General features: G+C 45.0%; 1 protein-coding gene and 1 long non-coding RNA gene across 2 annotated transcripts in view; one reads left to right on the top strand and one right to left on the bottom strand.

The window, feature by feature from the left end:
• Positions 1-6624: 6624 nt before the first annotated feature.
• On the bottom strand, positions 6625-18098 carry TAGLN3 (transgelin 3). Its single transcript, XM_036933121.2, has 4 exons — positions 17747-18098; positions 16425-16599; positions 8194-8296; positions 6625-6907 (listed from the first exon to the last, which is right to left on the bottom strand). Exons 1-4 carry the CDS (start codon positions 17924-17926, stop codon positions 6766-6768), a joined length of 600 nt encoding a protein of 199 aa, XP_036789016.1. The 5' UTR covers positions 17927-18098; the 3' UTR covers positions 6625-6765.
• Positions 18099-18597: 499 nt separating this feature from the next.
• Positions 18598-24340, top strand: part of LOC130683825 (uncharacterized) — a 29806-nt gene continuing 24063 nt past the window's right edge. The window contains exons 1-2 of the long non-coding RNA XR_008997825.1: positions 18598-18778; positions 18957-19093. This is a non-coding gene — a long non-coding RNA (uncharacterized LOC130683825). The remainder of the gene's footprint in view (positions 18779-18956; positions 19094-24340) is intronic.

Raw genomic sequence — 24340 nt, 5'->3', positions numbered from 1 at the left:
TTGCTCTTAAAAAATTGGATTGACTATCATCAGGATCCAATCAAACCATGAGGTTATTTTATGGGGCTGGAATGGGTAAAGGAGTTATCAAGGATTGGCACCTACCACTTGAAATGGTTCTTAAACAATGCTTGGGAGCAGAGAATCTTATCTTGCTCGGGATGTAGCTGCCTTAAGCTTATTCATCATGTGCATGTGAGGGCATTCCCAAGCCCATGTGAACGATGGCCTTGAATCTGTTATTCAAGAAGCTAACCATGGCCTGTTTAAGTGGGGAAATTCAGCCTTTAGAATGTCCAGGAGAACTAGGTGTACAAGATATCTTGCAAGAATGATGCACTCATTTCTGCCAATAATATTACCATAATTTAAAATTTCATCTTCGTGCTTTACTGTTGCCATAGCAGTGAAAGGTCCATAGCAACAGGGTTATTCCCATTTCAGTGATTGATGAAATGAATAGTTTTGCTAATTTGAGGCCATGGCAATTAAAATTACACCACCAATAGTGCTGCAAACTATTGTCATAAAACTTTCTATAAATGATAACTAAAAGGACAGCATGCCTGGAAATTAGAAATAAGATCTTATGAAAAGTGCGCTTTGTGCTTCCATTACCATAAGACCTGGCTTCTGTCAGTTGGTGGGAGGGATGGTATGAAAAGTGGGGAACTCTGGCCTAGTCTGTCTGTCTAGAGTAAGATGTTTTCAAAAACCATGTTTCTGTCTTTGACATATCAGAGAACCAGAAATGGGACATGCACTCCCGCAGTCTAGTACAACCCTACACCTGGCATGCTTACAGACATCACTAGCTATTAGCAAATCTTTTCATTTCTGTGATCATCAGGAGCCTTGAGCCTGGCTCTTGGTGGACGCAGCAGACGTGTGAAGCTGGGAGCTGGGTGTCTTGATCTGTGGGGTACTTGCCATTATCACCCTTGAAGGTTTTGTACATTCCACAGCAAGGAGAGCTCTGATGACCCCGATCACCTTTGGCCTTTTAAAAAGTAACTTGAAAACAGACAACTTTTACACCTTTCTTTAAGATCCTGACCTTGAACCTTGCCTCCTGGAGGTCTAAGATGGAATGAGACTGCCAAGCATTTCTCAAATCACCATGGACTTTCTCAAGTCAGCCCAGGAAGGATTTGTCTTGAAATCCAATCCCCCTCCTCACTGTTTAACTCTGTTGGGTCCAGGCAGGTCGGGACAAGTGGTAAAGTGGCCATTGCCTTCCCCTGATGGCACAAAGCAGGAGTTCCTGAGACCAGAACATTCCCTGACCATCCCAGGCCAGAGAACTCCTCCTTCAGAGGATCCGAGGGAACACTGCCCACATTGGCCCTTAAACCAAGTGATGATAGCAGAAACTGTAGGGTATATTTTGTTTGCTCAACTAGACTACAAAATAATTTAATGAAGAACAATGTCTGTATTTCTTTGTATCTCCTAGTTCATACTACAATTCCTTATATATTTTAGGGGCTCAATAAACTCTTCTTGACTGATTGACAGGGTTGGTTTTCTAGTAATTTTCTTACCTTCAACCTACAATTTGTTTTTGCTGATCTTCAGCACAGTTGTTGAAGAAACAGAAAAGTGAGAGAATAGAATTCTTCATTAGGACATTGGTTAATAATGCTTTGGGAAAAATTAGTGAGAGTGACTTAGCAGAAAGGCTGTGAAAGGAATGAATACTTCTCTGAAAGCCTAGGAAAATGCATTTAAATCCTCCTCCAAAATTTAATTAGCTAAATGATGTTGGAAAAGTCACATCCCCTTTGGTCTCCAGTATTATTATAAATGAAATACAGGGTTTGAAGCAGGTGTCTCTCTATGATTTTAGATGAGGAAAAGGCAGGGAATGGAACCCTGGTTACCAAGTTTTACACAGAACTAGCTTTATAAAAGAGTGGGTCCTCAAAGAGTCCACCCGGTTTGACAAAAAAAGAAAAAGAATTTCTCAGAGAAAATGGTTCCGTCAAACAAATTTTTAAAATACATTGTTAGAGTTGGTTAAATATTATTTTATTTAGAATTTTTAACATCTATGTTCTCAGCTGAAATCAGTATAATAATTTTCTTTTCTTTATTGGGTTTTGGAGTCAACGTTTTATTAGCCTCATTAAGTGAGTGGGACTGCATACGTTGTGGGTAAAATTGTAACATTTCCAAAATATCTCGCCTGGCTTTAGTGCATTTGTATATCCTCAGGGGTGGAGAGAAGTTCATCTCCATATCAATGGATAATTACCTGGGCAACCGAGGGCGTGTCTGAACCTGAGAGGTTAAAGGGAGGGGCTGGCGTACTTGCCGGCTTCTTCCTCAGCAGAGTAGAGAGGTCCCTGGACTGCAGTGTGTAAGGAATAAACGGGTTTTAACTTTATTTCTCCCTTTGACTGATTTCTGTTTTTAGAGGTATTTTCCCCACCGATTTTCTCTTCCTGGACTTATTTCTCCCCGGGATTTCCTCTCCCCGGACTTACAATGTTTGTTTTTTCCCAACAGTTTCTCGGCTTATCATTATCTCTTTATTTCCACCAAACAGGACATTTGCACACTCACACCTAACCCCTTTTTTCTTGCTTCTCCACTCACGCCACACACACCATATGGGTATTGACTGGAATTTTAGTTTTGGATTGTTACAGATACAATTTTCTCCTTATTTTTTAGTCCTTATTTATTTAAACAAGAATGAAATTTCTTGACCTATCCTTATTTCCTATACCAGATAGCATTTTCCTGATAATATATTTTTCTTCCTGTAATACTTAGTCTAATAGTGTTTTCAAAGAGAGTCTTTGCTAATATTTCTGCTTCCCTTTGGGGCTTAAAAATTTAGTTAGCTATACAGAAAATTATGTTTTATTAATTAGTTTTTTTTTTTCCTTCCAGCAACCTCGAAAATTTTACTTTATGCATCCAGGGGTTATTGCTGGAAAAGCCAAAATCAATCTGATTTTTTTTCTTATATGTGATGAGCTTTTACTCGAAAAGCTTTGAGAGTTTTCTATCTACTTTCAGTGTGTTAGGCTGGAGGAAGGAAAAACAAGGACATGCAAACAGAACAGAGAGATGCCATAGAACAGACCAGACCCCAAGGTCCATGCCTTATATGGAAAGGGGACAGCTCTCCCTGAATTCCATCCTGATGTGCCAACTAAGACCCGGATGTCAGCCTCCTCCCTCTTGGAAGGAAAAAAAGTTTCTAGTTGACTATTATGTCACCTTTAGCCAATCATACCTCTCAACACCCCCTAAGATAGTTTGCCCACTCCTCCCCCTCCTAATCCTTTATAAGTGCCCCACCTCCCTGACCGGGTGTGACTTCTCTGGCCTCTGGCAAGAAGGCCACAGAACCTCACCTGGGGGTATTTAAATAAATTACCTGGCCCTTTTTGCCTCTCTTTGCCTGCTTATTCCGGCTAGAATTTACCTTACACAGTGGTTGTCATTTCACTGCATTTTCCACTGAAGGTGCTTATCATGTATTTTTGGGCACCTTTATAAATCTTTTAAAACTGAGTTCTTGGGTTTCTTTTATAAATTCTAGGAAATTCTCAAAATTATTTCTTCAAATTTTTTCTCCCCTATATTCATTTTTTTCCCCTATCCTTCTGAGAGTCCAATTATGTGACTTTTGACCCATTGTCATTTAACATTTCCATTTCCTTTGTATTTACCATTTATTGTGCCATTGTTTACAAAGTCCCTTGCCTTGATATTCCAATTTATTAATTTGTTCTTTTTATCCATTGGACTATCACTCTTTGCTTCATTTACTTTATTTTTTTTATATTCTTTATCTCCAGTTGATTTTTCTTCTATGTTTTTTCTTCATAATATGTCATGGCTCCAATGTTTTCACTTATCATTTTTAGTCTACTTACTAGACGTGGGTAAAATTGTAGTATTTCCAGAATCTTTCACCTGACTTTAGTGCATCTGCATATTCAATAGGTATTTCAAGAGGTGGAGAGAAGGGGTATATCTATATATCAATAGATAATTACATGGGTGTGTGGGAGTTTATCTGGACTGGAGAGATTGGTTGGGGCTCTCTTCTGCTGCAGCTGGGTCAGAAGAAAGACAGGACAACTGCTTGTAAGAAATAAACGGGTTTCTCAACTTTATTTTTCCCTTTGACTAATTTCAGTTTTAGAGGTATTTTGCCCTGGGATTTTCCCCCAAAGTTACACTAGACTACTTTTTAATGATTCTTCTATCTGGCCCATGAGTTCTGCTTTATGTGGTAAGAGTGGTACAGTGTGTCTTTTCGTGACAGTACTTCAGTCCTGAGGGCTTCCAGTTGCTGCCTGTGAGTTTACATCGCCGAGGTCATTTGCTACTTTGGCTGCAAATGGCAAGTGAGGAAAGGGTAAATGATCCCGCGCCCTAGCTTGGATCACTTCTGGCCAGTACTGGGAGCTGGCAAAATATGGAGGCCAAAAGCCTGTGGAATTACCAAGTGGGCTCTCAAATTCTGTTACCTGCTGCCTCAGTCCTGAGCACTCTGGATCCGCCTCTGACATAGGGGATCTAGGGCCTCAACTTGTCAACAGTATCATCTCCAAGCTGCAACCATCTGATGCGACTGAAGGGGTTGGAGCCTGAGGCAGTGGGTGGGATGGTGCTGGGAGGAGGAAATGCCCAGGTGCTGCTAAGGCGACCAGTGTTCTTACTACCTGCTCCTCCCTCCAGCTGGCCGCTAGCACTGACCTAGATTTGCCAGGCTACTTCCTTTGGCCTCTCAGTGTCTCCAGCACAGCAATGGTGGAGCCAAGGCAATGCGGGGAACAGGACAGGGATAGCCTGAAACCTCCCTCCTAAATGTGTCCTGCCCCGCACCCCACACCCCCAGGCTACTTCCCATGCCAACTCCCAATCCCAAACGGCCCTGATTGGCTTCTCTCCCTCTCCAGGGATTTCCCAATTTTATTTCACTTCTTAGACTCCATCAACCTCCCTCTCTGGCTCTTGTGGCAAGGTCAGGTGTGAGGAAGGAATTCAGCTACGATGTTCATGTGACATCTTCCCAGGCATGGACAATTCTCCAGTGGTGAACATAGTAACTAGGAACCCTAGAGGATACAGTAGGCTTTTTAGGTGACTCACAGACTAATTTCCTTTAGTGTAATCTTTTTTTTTAATTTTAAAAGTCTTTCAAAATCTTATACTGAATCCTGATATAGGAGATCAGTGACACTCTCAATGATGCAGGAGAGGTCCCAGGATTCTGCCTTCTCAGCAGCCCTGTTCCCCCACCATAGAACTACAAACAGCAGTCTGAAAAATTATTACCCAAACATCTAGAATGTGGCACCATCTATAGCTTCATTTAGTTTAACTTTTCTTGCTAGTTAACAATTTATTATACAGAGGAAAGACATTTTTCTTACTTAATGATAACATTTTTTTCTTGTTTCTATTATTGGAAAGGGTAAGATGAATTGATGGTCCCCAGGTTTATTTGCCTTCTTAACTGTTCATGGTTGAGAAAAATCTTTAAAACCTATTTCATTTTAGCTGGATCTCAGTCTTAGGCAATATCCAATAGTTTTAGGAGTTCAGACCCTATGAATGTCTATAAGAGAACAATCTACATTGCCTCTAATTCCTGGATGATGAAGAAAACTGTATAAATGTTGGTATCAAACCCAGTCTGGCCTTTAGGGGGGCAGTTATTGCTAGAGAAGTAGATACTGCTCTTTCCTTCAACTACTCATCACCCATCCATTTGATAAAACCACTGTAACTCCAGGGGGAAAATCCCCAGGCAAAATACCTTTGAAACCAAAATCAGTCAAAAGGAGAAACAAAGTTTAAGAAACCTGTTTATTTCTTACAAGCACTTGTCCCATCTCTCCTGACCCAGCTGCAGAAGAGAGTTCCATCCAACCTCTCAGGTCCAGGTAAACCCTTGCTGGCCCATGTAATTACCTATTGACATGGAGATGGCTTACTTCTCTCCACCCCTTGGAAACACCTACTGATATGGAGATGTACTAAAGCCAAGTGAGAGATTCTGGAAATACTGCAATTTTACCCACAGCCACCTGTCAGATACTTGGGCACCTATATGAGAGCTCCTTAAGAACTAAAACTTTGGCTTGCTCATTTTGTTCCTCCCCCTCCCCCTGAGTCTAACATAATAAGCACAAAGTGGGTACTCAAAAACTATGTGCAGATCAAAGACCTTGTTCTTGAACTCTTGACCCTCAGCTGTCAGAGAGGGCACAACAATTAAACTTTCTATATAACTGCCAAGATAAACAAATCAACCTTTCAAGAGTTTCCTCAAAGCTAACCTGTTTCAACAGCTACAGATTAAGCTTAATTCCATCTTGCTGGCCTCTTGCATGACATGACACCCAGCCCCACCTAAAAAGCCCCTAAGGCAAAGAATGAACTTTACACTTTAAGACACGAGACTAATTTGTTTATTAGGTGCTTTCTGTAAGTTGAGGAGGGAAATTTTTGGCAAATAAATAAATAAATAAATAATCAGACAAAAGGAGACTTTAGGGTAAAGAAGGAGCTCAGGAAGAAGAAGGAAGGGGAGTCTTTGCATAGTTCTAAATGAACAGAAGGTGGCAGCCTAGTGGGCAACATGGATTCTCAGCAGAAATGCAGCACTTTCGCAAAAAACAGGGATAGGAGGCTTTGAGAAAGAGGTCAGAAGGTGACTTAACTATTTCTTTATCATAGAGACGGTGGGGTGGAATATTCGTCCTCTCTATCGCGGCAGCCCGCGGCCTCTTACATGATCTGCCTGGGCGTCCCGTACCCGGTCATGCCCGCCTGAGAGGCACCCTTGTTGCTGCCCATCTGTAGGCCTATCACATTCTGTCCCTGGCGAAGCTGCTCCTCTGAAAATCCTCTCCGATTCTGCTGGGCTTTCCTGGGCAGAGGGAGTGAGATGGAATCACGTCATTCTGACCGTTTTCAAACCCTCCCCCAAGATACGCAGTTAGACTCCACTGGGGTTCATCAAAAGGAAGAGCAGACCCTCTGCTGAGCTATAGTAATGCTGTGATCTGTGGCCCTGCCCTGGGCTATGGCCTGCCACAAGCAGGCTCTACATGATACATGAGCTCTCTACTTCTTAGAAGCCCAGATGGTTTTCCAGAATTTCTAGCAGACAATCAGTGGCTGCTTCTCTGGGGCTTCGCTCTCAAACAGCTGTCCTCTCACACTCTGTCTCTGTTACCTGAAGCCCTTGTGAAAATTAATATCAGCTCTTCTGACAAATCATGTCATTAATTCCAGTCTACCCTACCCTGTACAGGGCCAAGTTAATGTTCCATTTTAGAGCTGAGGGACCTAGGAGTTAGAGAGGGGAAATTCTTATTCTAGACCAGAGGTCAGCAAACTTGGGTAAAAAGCCAGATAGTAGTAATTTTGGTTTTATGGACCACACAGACCATGGCAGGTCACTAATAAAGCTGGGACCAAAAATGGGGTTTTAACTGGCCAATACATAATGGGATTTCACCCCAGGTGCATTTAAAATGACACAAGCTGGCACCTTTTTACAACTGTCAAAAACAGGCAAAGGGGATTAGGGAAATGAAGAGTCCATTAGCTGCTACAACATGCTCTCTCCTCTTCATCTCCCATTGAGCTCCTGAGTTTAGGCTCTTCTGTTACCCCTCTAGCCCCCGCAAAAAAAGAGTAACAAAACAAATGTCTTTAGGAAAATGCCCTTTACTGATGTGACCACATTAACTTATTATCCATACCAGGCTCCTCCTGCGAGTGAGAAGAGTACTAATAAATATGCTGGGACAACAGGTGTTAACCAGGATGGTCTCCGGTGGACAGCAATTACTTTCCCTTCAGCAGTGAGTCAAATAAATAAATAGGTAGATTCAGGGCTACTTGGGTCATAAAACCAAGCTTAGATATCAAGCCACTGGTGAAAAATGCCACTGGGTTCTCTCAGTTTCAGAACGAATATGTGGGGGGATCCAGTAGTCCATTGGGAGCCCCCCCATTTCTGCCCTGGGCAGGGTGTTGGCCTGAATGGCAGCCTGCCTTTTCTTGCTCTAGGGGACTCACTGGTGGGGCCAGGAGCACGTGCTCCTGGGGGCTGTGTGTGCAGAACAGCCTCTGAGGAGCTATAGGGCTTCACATGCTCCTTATTGGTATCATCCCTCGTTGCAGGGTGCAGGAAGGGAGTTTTACCTGTGAAACCAGGATGGCTCTCCCCGGTAGCAGCCATCATCCTTGGTGACTGCAACACTGCCTAGAGCCATCAGCGTCCTCTGCACGGCTGCCATGTCCTTCCCTGGAAGCCAACAAAGAGGTTAAAGCCAAGCCTGTGTCAGGCCAAGGAATCTGGGAGAATGAGGCTGGAACTCCAGGAAGGAAGATCTGGTAGAGGGTATAGGTGATCACACTCCAGGGAGAGGGGAATGGAATGCCTCTCAAAGGGCCTGAAGAAAACTATAGCCAAGCTTCTCAGAAAGGAAAAGAATCAACTGGCTAATTATTCTCTCTCTGGTATATATTAGAGATCCCCAGTGTCTAATCCATTCCCAGTTGCTATATGAATGAAACATTCCAAACACTTATCAGCTTAGAGACAGGTAGTTCCCTGCCCTGAGCAGGGCTCTGCCTCACTGGGGTCTACAGGCTGTGGTAAGGGGACACCTGTGAGAGGGCGGCTGTGGTGGTTCGCAGAAGGCTGGAACCAGGACTGGAAAAAGAAAAAGGAAACCAAAGACGTTGGTTGCACGGATTGTGTCAAATCCCAGGTGGCTTCTCTCTTTTACTTTATCTGGGTTAAAAGGGCCTAAAATCACCCATGTGCATCAAATTGAGTATTCACTTGGCTGTTTGGGCTGGAGGCCTGGAAAATGAAGAAAAGCAAATCAACACAGAAAGCATTCAATACGACACGGTAGGCACTTTATTTTGTGCTGCTTGAAAGGAGCCAAAGGGGACAATAAGAAACTGTGGGTGGAGGTGGGAGGAGAGCGAGAGGGGCGCGGGAGTGAGCCCCTCACACAGTGGGAGGGAGCGCTGCTCCCTGAGCAGCCCAGTGGCCCTAACTCACAGGGAACCGGGCCCTGCAAATCAGCCTGCTGCCCCACCGTGTCTCCTTTCCTCCCTTCCGGCTGGCTGACGTGTCCTGGACTGGGAAACAGGCTCCTGGGTGGTTTGCCCTGCAATTTAGAACGACATCAGAGGCCCCTGAGGCATAAGAGCCCCAGCTAAAGGCCCCGGGTGAGAAAGGCAGCGGTCAGCCGGGGTGGGGGAGGCGGCGGCGTGAGCCATCTTTAGACTGAGGGAGCCATCTGTGGTCTCCCCAGCCCGGCTGCTGAAGCTCAGACCCCGGGGAATACAGAATTACAGGAGAAAGGCCGATGGAGAGTGAGAATGGCATGTAACCTATAAAATAAAATAAATTCGGGAGGTCCAGCTCAGGATGTCCATTTATTCCAAGAGGAGAGAAAGTGGAAGATCCTTCTTCCCTCACCTCTCTCCTCCTCCCCGTTAGCCAGGGAGCAGTTTCCTGGATCCCGAAGCCCTGTGGGACTGACTGATGGATACAGGGATGAACTGCTTGCAGTGGAGAGCCCCCCAGACTGCAGGAGCAGCTGGGCTGGTAGAGCAGGGAGAATCCAGGCAGCAGAGGGAGGGGGAGCGCACAAGGAATACTGAGAATTCAGAGAGGGAACACAGAGGGGACTGGAAGAATTACTCTCCTCTTCCAGAGAGGAAAGCATTCCTGAAATTGTCACTGTGTAATGGGATCTGAAACAATGATAATATTCTGAAGGACTACTCTGGGAAGACAAAGGAAGAGGCTTTGCTCTTCAGCAGTGAGTCATTAAAGGGAGCCGAGAGGAATGGAGCAGGCAGGCAGGCAGGCGGGCTAGGGCTCATCACTCATTTGCACAGTGCACCAACAGCACACACAAGTCCATTTCTGGTGGTGGGAAAGAGCAGTTTGGGAGGTCCAGGACCGGGGAAATGTGGAGCCTGAGATCCAACAAGCCAGCCACAGAGACTACCTCGGGGACAAAAGCGCTGGTATGCCCGAGATGCAGCAGCCTCCACAGGAGCTAGCTAATGAATACACCACAGGAACCCAGAAAGGACGGAGGGAACTAAGTTGGGAGCAAGAGTAAGATACCCAGGAACCTGGAACTGTGACTACTACCCCACCCTCATCCCAGAGAATGGAAAAGGAAGCAGTTACAAGCTTGGGGCAGAAGCAGCTGGAGGAGGTATTACTTGACAAGAACAAACTGTAAAAAAGTTTTCCTTAAGAAAAGTCCCAAGGCAGGAGATTTGATATGAATTATAGGCTAGAGACTTTATTGTATGTGATTTATCAACCCTGTGGAACTGATATTATTCCTTCCAATGTATGGATGGGAAAGCTAATTCAGGGAGGTTAATTAATATGCCAGAAACACCCCAAAGTAAAACCAGAGCCTGATTCTAGCTCAGGGGTCTGAATGTGGAATCCCCAAATAGTCCACTAGGCCGCCCTGCCACCTCCCATGGGTCCCCACTGCAGGCTGGTTGGGCAGCACGTTGCTTGGTGATGGGGGTGATCCCAAGGGTGGTGGGGGCTGCTTCCATGCCAGGCCAGAGGGTATGCACCGGGGGAATACAACTGGGGCCCCCCCACAGGAGCAAGGGCACCAGCCCCAAACAGCCATAAGTCTGAGTGTTCTTATCTGAAATTATTTCTCCTGGACTCATACAAACAAGATTAAAACAGGAAAAAAGCAGTTGGGACCTTGAGTCTCCATCAGCATGTGGATCAACCTAATTATTGTTGAGCTTCTACCTAACATTACGAGCAGAGATTTGCTTCTGTAACCTTTCATGTCTAGCTTGTTGTCATGTCTTGTTAGATTTCTGACAGCTGTTGCTTGGGAGGAATCCCAGCTCTCCAGGGACAAGGGAATGGAAGGGGCCCTTTCTAGCCTCACTCTTTTGCCAGATCAAGTGCTGTTGGGTGGAAGGGGGCATTTGTGGAGGCTGATTCCTATAACTGGGAGCCCAAAATTTACATATAGGAGCAATGAAATTAAGGAAGATCTGTAAAGTGTTCCAGGTATAAAGTGACAAAAACTAAATTGTTCGCATCACAACCAAGTGTACTGTCTGCCTAGAACACAGCCTCCTTCAGGACAGGATTTCCCAGACTTCTTGGACTCTTTAGGGACTGGGGTAGGGGGATGTCTTTAAAAATGTGAATTTTGAGGTCATTCTTGAGAGACTATTTTGGCAGGCCTGGGGTAGGGCCTGAGGTTTTATATTTTTAGTAAGTTCCCGAGGTGGTTTATGCCATAAGGCAAGTGTGAGAAACATGGGTTTTACCAGGGGATTCCCAAACTAGACTGATCATCAGAATTATCGGAGACTCTTAAAAACTCGGGCTTTGGAGCAATCCCCAGAGATGATTCTGACACAGCCCCAGGGGTAGGCAAGTACTGCTCCAACACTTTGGTTTTTGGTTTTTAAAAACATCACAACGCCTGGCACACAGTGTATTCCATAATTTTGTTAAGCAATAACTCTTCCTTCGGAGAGATCTTCTACAAAGTCAAATAGTAAAATCAATAAATAGAAGGGCTCTGATCCAAGCTGGGAGCCAGCTCAGAGCCCTGGTAGCTTGCAATAAATCTCTGATCCCTGAAAACTACCCCTAGACACTTTGGCAAGACAGCTTGAAAACCACTGCTCAAGGCTTTTTCCAAGAATAAAAAGAACAGTCCTACAATACCAACTAGGTGCTGAGAATTTTCTAGATGCCAGGAGAGCAGAAATGAGACTGAGTCTTGGTGGTGATCTAAATGACACCTCTGGCCATGGAAAGGGGGTGACACATGAATGAGGAGGGGCCGAATGTGCACTAACCGCTCAGAGTTTTTAGTCGGGCTATGTGGCCTTGTAGCCCCTATCAAGGGAGAAGGCTGATATTAGACTTGCAACTGTACAAAGAGATGGTACAGTGGCCTCTCTCATCTCTCCTGGCAAACCTTTACAGACAGAGTCTCAAATAGCCACTGACACTTTCACTTGACAATAGAGTGTGCCCTGTTTCCTGCATGATCACAAAGCAGTGTTTTCCCCAAGTGTGGTCTTGCATTGTCAGGACTTCCCCTCCCCACCCCAGGGATTCTTAGTGCCCAGAGTTCCAGTGCTGTTACCATAGAGATGCTTGAACAAAGATTTTGTTCTCTTAACTTTTTTTATTACCTCAATGATATCTTACGCATGTCTTTGGAAGAAAAAAATAAACAGAAGGGTAAAGAGAAAGAGACAAGACCAGACAGAAGTCATTTGGGTAGATAAAGTCAGACTGGACACTAGACTTTCAATACCAAAAACCAGTTTTACAGTCAAAAGTCTTTGCTTCAGAGCTACTTCTATTTTATATCAATCCTGACTCATCCTGGCTACTCTTGGAACAGAGCATCTTTTTCATTTTTCTGAAAACAACCAGTGGATTAAGAAACCATTTCTTATTTGCCTGAGTAAGCACTTAGGAATAGCTCCCAATTCTCCAGTCCAGGTAGAGGAAATATTGCTATACGGAGAAATGCCGGCTTTGTTGCCTGCCTCCCTGGAGAAGCTGTAGGGCAGTGGTTCCCACAGTGGGATTCCGAGACTAGCATAAGCAGCGTCACTCATGGTTTGGCAAGAAGTGCAAATTCCTGGACCCCCGCCCCCACCCCGATTTCATGCCTTAGCAGCTCTGGGGCTGGGGTCCAGCAATCTGCTTTAACAAGCCTACCAGCTGGTTTTGGTGCACAGCAGAGAACTACTGCTGAAGGGAAAACGCACTGTACACAGTTGTGAGTAGCACTTGAGGTAAATGCAGTAACGGCTGTTCAGCAGGCATTTGTGAGTACTCAAGTCAGCACAGGTACCTCACAATATCCCAAGTGTCTCTCTAATTGGGTGAAATGTCTCCTCTGCTCCGGCAGTTGAGGAATGACACACACAGTGATGCCTCCCTGGAGAATGTACTTGGACTTCCTAGGCACTCCCCCCAGTGTAAACCACACGCCCCGCTAATTCCCAGGCATCAAGTTGGGGAACAGGAGGGCATGACAAAGCCATGTGTCCAGGATCCTTGTCAGTAGGATTATTATTTGTATTTTTTACAGAGACCTTTTTCAGTGAAAAAATTTTTTCTACTTTTTTTTTTTTTTAGCATCAAGGCACAAATCAGTAGGATTATCTACAAGAGTAACTAGGTCTGATTTATCTTGGAGTGTTGCCTGCTCTGACATTCTAGTATTCTACATGCCTAAGGCTAGCTGCATGGTTATCCAAGAGAACCAAAAAGGTTAGTTGCTGATAGACTTACAGTGGGGGAAAAGAGGCCAACATTTATTAGGTGCTATTAGCCAGGCACTGTGCTAGAGACTTTACACATTGAACCCTTACAAGAACTGTTCAAAGTGAAGCACTAGAACTGTTTACAGAGAAGGAAACTGAGGCTCTGAGAGGCTAAGCAGCTTAAACAGGGTCACAGCTAGAATGTAGCTAAAGAAGAGTTTCAATCTATCTACCCGACTCTGAAACTCATGCGCTTTCCACTGTACCAGGATCTTCTGGGTCTGGAATTGGCAAAGCAATACATTATGGGGAAATATGTCAAGAGGGTAATGAACCAAGGTGGAAAAGCGTCAATATGGTGACCTGAAAAGCCAGCCCCTCCAAACTGGAGAATGGTGGGTGAGAAGGCACCACTGATAGCAGAGAGGGCAAAGGTCATCCAGGCAACCCTCAGCTTCTGTGTGAAACCATTAATGAAGTCCATTTATTCCAAGACAGAGTATGTGACTTCCCCAGCCTTGCTTATGCCATTCTTTCATTTCCACTGGCCTTAAAAAAGGACAGGCTGATGACATTAGCACTTTTCACACTGCCACCATACATCATTCTCCATCATTGCCAGGCACTATGTGCAGCATGTCTAATTCATTGTCTCATTTACTCCCCATGTCAGTCCTGTGAAATAGATATTATTATCCCCATTTTATAGCTGAGAAAATCCAAGCTTAGAAAAGTTAACTGGTAAGTGGTGGGACAGAGGTGTGAACCAGTGTAACTCTGACTCAGGAACCTGCATTCTACTGCCTTCTAGGTAAGTGTTCTTTAAGTTTCTCTGACCAGCACACCCACTAGCGCTCTTGAGTTTGCACACACACACACACACACACACACACAGTAACCTGCCAGGCTTCACCTCCTCTCACCCAAGAGAAGGACTCCTAATCCCCTCCAACTACTCTAAGTGGCTTCTTCTCCACTGAAAGGGACTGGTCACCCCCAGCGTACCCCCGAGGGAACTTCTGCAGCTCTCTCTATATTATCTCTGTGTTTGGGGAGTTTTCTGGACCATTCAGCCCTGGGATCCTTACTGAAGCCCTGAGACTTCTATTCTTGCTACCCCCGTGGTGTCCATTCCAAACTTTCCACATTCCCTCTAAAAGGGGTTTCAGGATAGTGGGTGCCTCTGGGGCCTCAGCCTATCTAAATAACTGAAGCCCAGATGAGAAGGCATCTGGCAAGCCTGGGCTCCTGAAGCTTTATTTGTCTGCAACAGAGCAGCATGGCATCCCTGGGCAGCCAGCGACAAGCAGAGCCCTACTTGGGAAGATGCTGAGCAGGGTAGATGGGGATGGAGAGCTGTTGAATATAAAATGCCTACAGAAGAGGAAGAGAAGTACCCAGGCAAGGAGGGCTAGACCCACAGCAGGTCACAGTCCCTGAGTCAAATGGAGAACAGAAGGGAGAATGGGCACCAAGCTGAGGGAGTGGCTAGTCTGATAGCTATGTATACAAGTAAGTACACTCTCATATGCGCAGAGACACATGCCAACCCTGCCTCAGGGCATCCTCTTGATTCCAGCTTACTCATCCCCAAACTTAGGAGCCACAACCAGCAAGCCAGCCTTGCCTCCTGCCCCTTTCTCTGCTCACAGCAACCCATCTCCCACCTCTTGCTCAACTTTATGGCAACCAGCTCTGGCCTGAGCCTCAGACGAGATATCCCTTAATCTTGGGGGTTATCAAGGATCCCCTCCAACCTTCAGAAGGAATATTCTTGAATCTCAGTCCTGAGCTGCCACACCATGGAGGGATACCAGCTCTGGGCCTTCTAGAGACCATTTGAACATTCCCTAGCAACCGCCTTCCTCACGTCAGCTACCCTACCTACTGCATGCCCCACAGCAAGCTGGTTCCAGCAGCCTTGGAGTGAGGCTCCTGCTTTATTTCCTTCAAAGCTCTATCCCTCTGGCCTTGGGGCTGAGGCCTCTCAGTGTTGGACTTGTTCCCTTTTTCTGGGGACATTATCCTGCCTTGGAGCCACCTGTCCACTACCTTACCTCTCCAGCCCAGTCACACTCATGTCCCTTAACTGCTCTCTTCCCTAACACACAGGGCTGGGGCAGGTGGTGCGGACCTGTTCTACCAGAGACCACTGCTGTCTGTGCCCCTCTCCCCGCCCTGCCAGCACCTCGTCGGTGTGGTGGAGTACACCTGTGTGGTCTTTGGAAAAAGGGAAAAGGCAAGCAAAACCTCCTCAATAACAGAAAGACAGGAGAGCACCCTTGGGACCCCCTCTTCCCACAGACCTCCCAGTGTCTTCCTCCTACGCACTTCCTACACTTGGGGGGCCGCACCAGGACCCCTTCTGTTCACGTGGAACAATCGCATGAAGGGCATGCGCATTTGGGCACAGGGGAACACTAAGCACTATGGCCACGGACCCCATATTCTCTGGCAGTGTCTCCATTCACATCACTTTTCCCCAAAAGGTGGACTGTTAAGTATGTCCAGAAATGTGATTTGATTTTTATGCCTCATAAGATTTCTTAATCAAGTCAATTCACAAATGTGCAAGAATAAAATCATCTGTCACACTGTCTGAATGGAAAACCTATCTGGAAGGCATAGTTGCCAAGGTTTTCGATTAATAGTTTAATGAAAAGTTGGGGTGCTATTTATTTTCCAGACAAAATCGCACCAGGCAGCTTTGTCTACAAGCCCCGCTGCTGGTGAATCAGAAGCACACTTTGCTACCCTGGCCAGCCCCCTCTCTTCAGTCTATCATTTGTCTGTGATGGGAGGGGAGACAGGAGTGAGAGGCGTCCATGTCACCTTTCAGCTTCCTCTCCACAGAGGCTTCTGTTTACATGTTATTTTGCTGACGTCCCAGCCATGTCCTCAAGGTGTGCGTCCCTTAGAGGAGGGTGCCCCTTTTAACAGACCACAACAAAGGGGGAGACTAATAGTGTCCCTGGGTGACAGCTGATAACACTGACCCTCCTCCCCCTGCAGCACAGAGAACATTGTGAGCAGGTTTCACAAAGAGATGGGCAAACCGAAGGGGGAGGGGAAACAATCCCCAAGGCCTGAGGGCTGTTTACCTTCCCACAGATCCACTGTCTGAAAAATGTCAGTGGTCCTGACACCGTAGATCTCCGCAGCTTTAAGGAACTGGGAGATTTGCTCCATCTGCTTAAAAGCCATCTTCGACTCTGAGATCTTAGGGATGGGCTCTTGTCCTGGTGGGTATAAACTGTTTATCAGCTTGCACAGGACCTGAAGGGAGTAAGGGGGAGACAAAAGTCAACACTTCCCTTTGTTTTTACCCCTCACTAATGCAAAGTAAATCGTAGCCCCCACGGGGCACAGCTTACAGGTCTGGACAGAGGTAAGTCTAGTGCTCCGGGACGCCGTGGTCTCAGGGGCTGGGTAGCCAGGTTCCCATACCTAACCCCAAAGACCCAGGCACACTGATTCCGGGGACTGTTTCTGACCGCAGTGAGGCCAGTGGCCAGGAATCCCCCGCTCTCCCTCCTCCCTTCCCTTCCCTTCCCTTCCCTTCCCGGGGTTAGGGAAGAATGTTTACAGAAAGGAACCATGTGTGATGGCCGGGCTACGATTCCAGACTTTCAATGGAGGGATGAATTAGTGGCTCCTGGAAAGGTTAGATGATAGACTCTAATATTATTTATTCTCTCAAAAGGCAGATCAGAATCAGGCTTTGGTAGCTCATCCCATACGAGCTAATGATGTATAAAAGGACTGAACTGGGTACCTTCCTTCCAAATACCCATAACCCCAGTCCTGGGCAACCCAACAGAAGCGTGGGTTAGCAGTTATGTAACAGTAAATCACAGCCTGCGGGAAAAGATGGGCTCGTCTGAATCAGAGCCTGCAATCCGCAATCCCTCAAACACAAGGGAGCATCTGTTAAGAAAAGCAGTTATCAAAAAAGGATTTCCTTCAGTTCCCTGTGAATTCCGCTTTTAACGGACATTCAGCATCCCCAGGGAGCCTGGCTCCGGAAGGATGGAAAGTGGTTAGTCCCCCCATACGTTCCTTTGTTTTACTGTGTAACCAACCCATTGCCCTGGGAGAAGTAATGGTCCCCAGATGAGTTGATGCACCAAAAAAAGGCAGGAGAGATCCCAAGGAAATCCTTTTCTCTATTGTCACTGCAAAAAGCCAAAGGGGTTCGAATTTGGCAACAACTCAGAAAGAAAGCCGCTGATGGGTGGAGAATCCTCTAAAACTAGCTAGGGAATGGTGCCGGAGCCCAGATCTTCCAAGACTGAGAAAAAGGCATGCCCATTCCCACCCCGCGAGGCAGGGACTGGCGGCGGCAGCTCCCTCCGCAGAGAAGGCTCCCGAGGGTTTCCCTGCCCTCCACCCCAGGCCCCAAGATCGCGGCCGCAGGACCTACCGTCCCGTCCATTAACCATTTCTGAAAATGGGCCCTGCCGGGGGGCGGGTGCTCGATATCCTCGGCGCACTGCAGGATGATCCAGTCCACCAGCTTGTTCTCCAGGTCGGCGTCGTACTTCTGCTCGATCTTCTCCTGCACCTCTCGGCTTAAGCCGTAGCTCGGGCCCCTATTAGCCATCTCTGCAAGAGAGGAGAGGGCACGCGCGGCATCCACACAATACCGCAGCAGCAGCTGGGCGCTCCCTGCAAACCCGGAGGGGATGTGGCTGGGTGGCCTGGCCCCGCAGCAGCTAATCGGGCAGAAAGCCGGGCGTGGTTTAAATCAAGGAGCCAATGAAGCCACTGGGGTTTCACTCACCAACGGGGAAGAAAAGCGAAGCCACGCGCCACTGAGTCTAGAATAAAGCCCCTGCTGGTCCAGGGGGGCTGGCACCCCGTCTCAGTCCCGCGTATCAATGTAACGAGGTGATGTACAAGGACTCACAATCAAGGCTTAAGCGCCGGGCATCAAGGGCTCTGGATGGTGGTCGTCCCTTCCTTCCCCCTCTAGGAGCACTTTGCAAAGGCAGGAACCCTGAGATGGCAAGAGCAGTAATTAACAGGCAGCGGGAAAGGCCGCCCTGACGTTCAGTTGCTGATGCAGCATGGCGCCTGGAAGAACAGTTTGATTTTCCCCAGGTTGAGGAGGGTCAGAGCGGGGCCGTTGCTAAGAGCGTCCAAAAAGCCAGCCCTCTGGTGTGATCAGTCAGGCCCGCCCGTCTCCCTCCCGCCCGCCTCCCTCCCGCTGAGAGCTCCTTTCTCCTTCTCTGGAGGAGACAGATTTACCCAAGGCCAGCGCACAGCTGCTCGGGCTTGGGGCCTCTGGGAGGGTCCATTCTGTCAGCTGTTCATCTGTTGGGAGTCGCCAGCGCGCTTTCCCCCGGTCCCCGTGGTAACAGTTGTCTGGCAGGACAGAAGGGGTGGGGGTGAGAGCTGCCACCGTGAACTTCTTCAGCTGCCAGTCAGATTTCATCCAGAAATTTCCATCCTGGTGAGAAAAAGTTATGCCTCAGTTTGACTCATTCAGGGAATGTAGCTTTTTGTGCTGTTTTTAATCGAAAGCTACTGAAGGGTGTCTTACAAATTAAACAGAGCTCAATGTAACAAGGACTCTTGGAATGAAAGGTTTTGATAGAGTGTAAATATTTCATCTGTTTATTTTAATTAAGGACGAGGAAGGCGCATGCTGTCAGTGGTAGCTGACTATCTGGTGTGAGCAAGCAGGACCTCAGCAGAAGCATTAGACCTAAGCTGGCCTGAAATTTTTATAACCGCTAAAGGGCTTGTCCATTTGTCTTCCTGGAAGGTAAGCCCCTTGACGGTAAATAATGAGTCTCACTGGTGTTGTGTTAGTCCCTGGCTTTTTTTCATGACAAAAACATTCAAAACTGTGTTATTCAATTCATTCAATAATTATTTTTGTCAGTGCTTAATTGTGCCAAATCCTCTGCTGGAGCGGAATAAAATACTATTCTTGCCCCTAGAACGCACTGATCCACTCTCAGGCACACTAGATAAAGCAAGTATAGTGTATGGATGGTGATCTTTGTCCTTGTGGGAAACTGACCAGAAACCATGCAGGAAATGAATCCTCAAATATATGCATTGAGAAAATTCTCCTGCCGGCTGGGACCTGACTAGTGAAAATTCAATTACTTAGTAGATAAACTATGCGGTAGTTTGCTTGCCAAAGGGTTTAGCGGTCTATGGCTGAAGGCCTAGGAGAGAACTCAGGGAAAAGCAAGGGGTGGTGAGAGAACCTGAGCTCTGAGGAGAGCTCAGGAGGTTTAGAAAAGCGTGAGAGGGGCTGATGAGTTCAGGTCTTGATACTTCATGAATTCTTTAGTTGAAGAGACTCTAAAGAGACAGAATGTTCTCCAAAGACTAGGAGCTTAGGGGAAGAATTTAGAACAGGGAAATTGTCAGCATAAATTTGGAAGCCACTGAGTTACTCCTGGGTGGCGGTCAATTCCAACCTGGGACTAAGGAGACAGAGGCCCAGACGGAAAGCATGTAACTCTCTGGCTGGAATTCCTCTAAGGAGGAAGTTAGTTTGTTATATAAAGCTAGAAACAATTCTAAAAGATGTAAATTTGCCTCTTTTTTTTACAAACTATTTTGCATATCTTTTGTACTCAAAGATTTCCTCCCATTGTATCAAAATAGCTGGGGTGCTTTAAGTGCAAACTTGAGCTCCAGGTTCTGAAAAGGACACAATGGCATAAGGGTGGGGGTACAGGTTAGAAGTGTCCAAAAATCCACAGGAAGTCTTTAGAAAAAACTGTTTGATAGTGGGAGGTGGTAGTGGGAATTGGCTCATCCTACATTTAATGAATGCCTCTTAGAATTATAGTTGTTTTTTCTTCAACGACCTTTTTTAAGGGCCTATGTATGTGAGATGTAAAAATGACTGAGACATGGCAACAGAGTCTAGTAGCAAAGTTAAACTTGTCAACAATAATGCCAGCTAGGTGCTGTGCTAAAATATACAGAAGATACTCCACGATACTCGGGTACAATTACACCTAGAGGAAGGGGTAGGGGATTAGGAAAAGGTTTATAATGAGATGGCTTTAAGTCTCAGAAGAGTTGGTATTTGCTAGGTGGATGGGGAGAAGCAGGAGGAGTTGAGAACCTTGCTGGCATAGCCAGACTATTTAAGAAGGTGAAAGTGTTCTAATATCAACAAAGCATAGGATTAAATGGAAGAGAGACACAGAAAGAAAAATGTGGCTGGAATGTCAGGTAGACTCCAGATCAGGAAGTAGTGCTTGTAAGTTCCCATGGTTAAATTTGGGGGGATTTTGAGGGCTAGTTGTTAAATTCAGCCATTATTCAGTAACATCCCAGTAGTGGCTTGAAATCAACCATGACCAGAGTTTTATGCCATCGGTATTGGCAAACACTATAAATCAGGGCTGGTTTGCCTTTGTTTCCAGGAAAGCGAGTTTTTAAGTATTTACAAGCCTTGACACTGGGCTTACATATCATGCAAAAGAGTTTGAGTATTTTCATAGAGAAAGAGAATCATCTACTTTGATTTGGGTGAAGGAAAAAGAGATAGATGGTCAGAGTGACTCACAAGTTTGATTTGCATACGATGGGCAATGGTGGCACCATTTACTGTAAGGGGACTCATAAGCTGGGAGGTACATAAAGGGGGAAAGGTAACAGGGTTTGGACCTACTGCATTTGGGAGGGCCACAGTCCATCCCAGTTCACCAGGCAGTTGGTTTTACGGGTCTAGAGTTAAAAGAAAAGACTGAAATGGAGGGATGGATTAAATCATTTGCATGCAGGTAGCAACTAAATTCAGGAACATGGATGTGGTTGCTCAAAGTGAGTACGTTAAGTAGCACAAGAAGAGTGGCAAGGCCAGACCGTTACACCGTGGGTGAGGAGGAGAAGCTGGCAAAGGACCTGATGTAGTGTGATCAGATGCCTGGGGATGAACAATGTTCTTCTGACCTTGGTGGGTCTTCGAGAGAGGGAGGCTGACATAAAACTGACCATTTCAAAGCAGTAAAAGGCATGAATAGAATGCTGTTCATGAGAGCACAGAGGACCAGAGGCAAAGATCTTGGAAACAGAGAGACGAGGATAAGTCAGGAAAGGCTTCACTGAGAACTGCCATTTGAGCTTCTTTTTTTTTTTTTTGAGAGGGCATCTCTCATATTTATTGATCAAATGATTGTTAACAACAATAAAATTCTGTATTGGGGACTCAATGCACAATCATTAATCAACCCCCAGCCTAATTCTCAACAGTCTCCAATCTTCTGAGAGCTTCTTTTTTTTTTAGTAAAAGAGTTTATCTATCAGCAAAAACCTGACAGATAAAAAAGGCAGAGCCCAAATGGGAAAGGGTTATTTCCTCATTTGGCTAAAAAAATTTAAATGCCTGCCTTTTTCTAAGTATATTCTCTAAATATACCAAAGCATACCATTTTTTTCATCAAACCAAGTTATGCATACTACATAATTATGTCTCTAAACCAAAAAATTACTTCAGATTTGCATTTCATGGAGCTCTTTCAAAGGTATTTTATCAATTCCACCCATTTCTTCCTTCCTCCAGAAAATGAGTTCTTTAGTTTTCATTTTTTTTTTTTTTGAGATGTTTCAGACATTTAATATGGGAGCAAATAATTCCAAACATAACAAAATTCCTAAGTATAATTTAAAGGAACAGGATTATGACTGATATTTATAATGATAGTTTTGAACAATTTCTGTTAAATCATTTCAGCACATGACATTTAAGAAATCAAAAAATTTGTGAAAATAATTCTATTAGATGTGTTTAAAATAGTTAAAATTCACAGTATCGAATCTTAAGTTATCTGAAAAAAATAAACTTCATTCCCAATATTACCAGATAATTTCTATTTATAATTTCTTGAAAATAATACTATACACGTGTTGAGGCATTTCAAAAGATAGACTTCTACAGCTAAACCATTCATTTTTTTAACAGTTCCAAATTGAATGCAAATATGACATACTCCCTTTGCGCCCTGCCCTGGGCATGGTTATGGGTGGAGTAATGTTCTCATTGCTCTCTATCTCCATGCTTTATAAACTCAGTCTTGCCTAAGACTGTTTACTTCTCTCTGCCACACAGACCTTTCTATTGGTTGCTCAGAGAAGAGCATACTGTTCAGATTTGTGTCTGGAAATGCCTTTAAATGCAACAGATGCAGCAAAAGCAAATATATTACGTGGCCTCACTGAGATTTCCTTTCCTTTGGCATTTGCCTTATCACTTTACATTGCACAGGCTGAGATTGTTGGGATGGGGCATGTCGCTTTTAAAATAATGCAAGAGCTTTAGAGGATAAGGCTGCTGGCCATTCAAGCGTTTACCATGTCAATGAATACAGGGCATGGAGTGGTTTTAGAAAAAAAGAGCTTTGGGGAAAAATGGAAAAAACAACACTCAAGTAAATAACAATGTACTAGAATACACTAAATCTCACTGATTTAAACTCATCTGGAATTTGTGATGTTACCCCCTGCAAAGCTAGATTCAATTTTAAAATAGCTTTTCCTATTCTTATCTTTAGATTGTGAAAGTTGCACCCCTTCCCCCCTTTACTAGCCTTTGGACATTTGAAGGGATACCACACAACTAACACTCCAATTTAGGATCTTGAGGTTAGGAAGAGCCAATCCAGTTCAGCTTTAGAAGTCCCACTCACTCTCTTACCTCTGCTTTCCTTCCTAAATCCTCACAAATTATCTATCAGTCTTGCTGGACTGTATCTGGTGCATCATAAAAATAAAAGTGTAAAGGTAGTGACTTTTATGGGTCATTATTCTAAAAGTATTGTACTCCTTTAATCCTTACAATTTATTATCTAGGCTTACATTATATCAATTAACAGATAAGGAAACTAGGAGATTAAGTAAATTGCTTAGTCACAGGTTTAGTAAATGGTGACAGGATTTCAACCCAAGCTCTATACTCTCTGTCCTTAACCTCTGCAGATATACCATGACTCTCTAGTCAGATTTATAACATTACCATTCTGTTTAACCCTAGAAAACTCATGGGCAGGGACTCTTTCCTCTTCGTCTAATCCCCATGCCCAGTATCTCAGCAGAGGAGGCCCTGGAATAGCCACGTTACTCTCCACTCTCAATTCACTCCAGCATCTGGAAACATGGCACACAGTTCATGTTTTTTTTTGTAAATGATTTTTGTTTGGTATAAAGGAGAACTCATAGATGGTAGTTTTATGGCCCTGCAGGCCATTAACCTGTTCTATATCTGTGTCAGGGGTTCACAAGACCACTCCTAGGTTTGATGACTTATTAAGACTCACAGGACTCAGCATATAGTTCTACTCAACAGCTATGATTTATTACAGTTTAAAGGATACAAAGCAAAATCAGCAAAGGAAAAAGGAACATGGGGTGAAATCTGGGGAAACTAAAATTCTCTACCAGTAGCCACAAAGGATGAGTTTAATTCCCCCAGCAATGCACTGTGACAGCCGGAAGCTTGTGAAGGGACTCAGTGCCCAGTTCTTCTGGGAGCTGGTTGCTTAGGCAGCCTCTCCCCGGCACTTACCAAAATTCCAGATTCCCAGAAGGAAAGCAGGCAGCCAGCACAAATCCATATTGTTTATACCAACAGTTTAGGTATAATAAGCCACTTTATCAGTCTGGGAATGGTAGAAACTCCTAAAATCTAAGTTTCCAGATACCAGCCAAGGGCCAACCATGTAAGCAGGTCTGCCTGAGGATAAGCAGTCAGGCCTATGTTACCCTTTTCAGCACAGGAGTTTTATTCCAACATTTCAATACCTACAAATATTTGAATTTTCTTTTAAGCCAGGTTTGCCGTCTGCTGGTTCCCTTATTAATGAGTTAAGTATCTGATAAACATCCTCTATATCATGTTGTCAACTTACTAAATGTTTTACTTTGACAGACATAACCTAAGCAGGCTTAAATAAAGTCCAGTCAAGCTAAACACTAAAAAAATAGCAACTTAATAACATCTAGGCTGACTACTGCACAATATATTTTAAAAAACTTTTTTTTT

This window comes from Manis pentadactyla, chromosome 1 (assembly GCF_030020395.1).
Source record: "Manis pentadactyla isolate mManPen7 chromosome 1, mManPen7.hap1, whole genome shotgun sequence".
NCBI lineage: Eukaryota > Metazoa > Chordata > Mammalia > Pholidota > Manidae > Manis > Manis pentadactyla.
The sequence above is the reverse complement of the archived record's forward strand: the minus strand, read 5'-3'. Positions and strand labels throughout refer to the sequence as shown.

Coding starts and splice junctions, on each gene's coding strand:
- TAGLN3 (XM_036933121.2), bottom strand. CDS start 17,926: ATGGCTAATAGGGGCCCGAGCTACGGCTTAAGCCGAGAGGTGCAGGAG. Junction 16,600..17,746: donor AATGGTTAATGGACGGGACG/GTAGGTCCTGCG, acceptor TACTCCCTTCAG/GTCCTGTGCAAGCTGATAAA. Junction 6,908..8,193: donor GAGCCATCCTGGTTTCACAG/GTAAAACTCCCT, acceptor CCCTCTGCCCAG/GAAAGCCCAGCAGAATCGGA.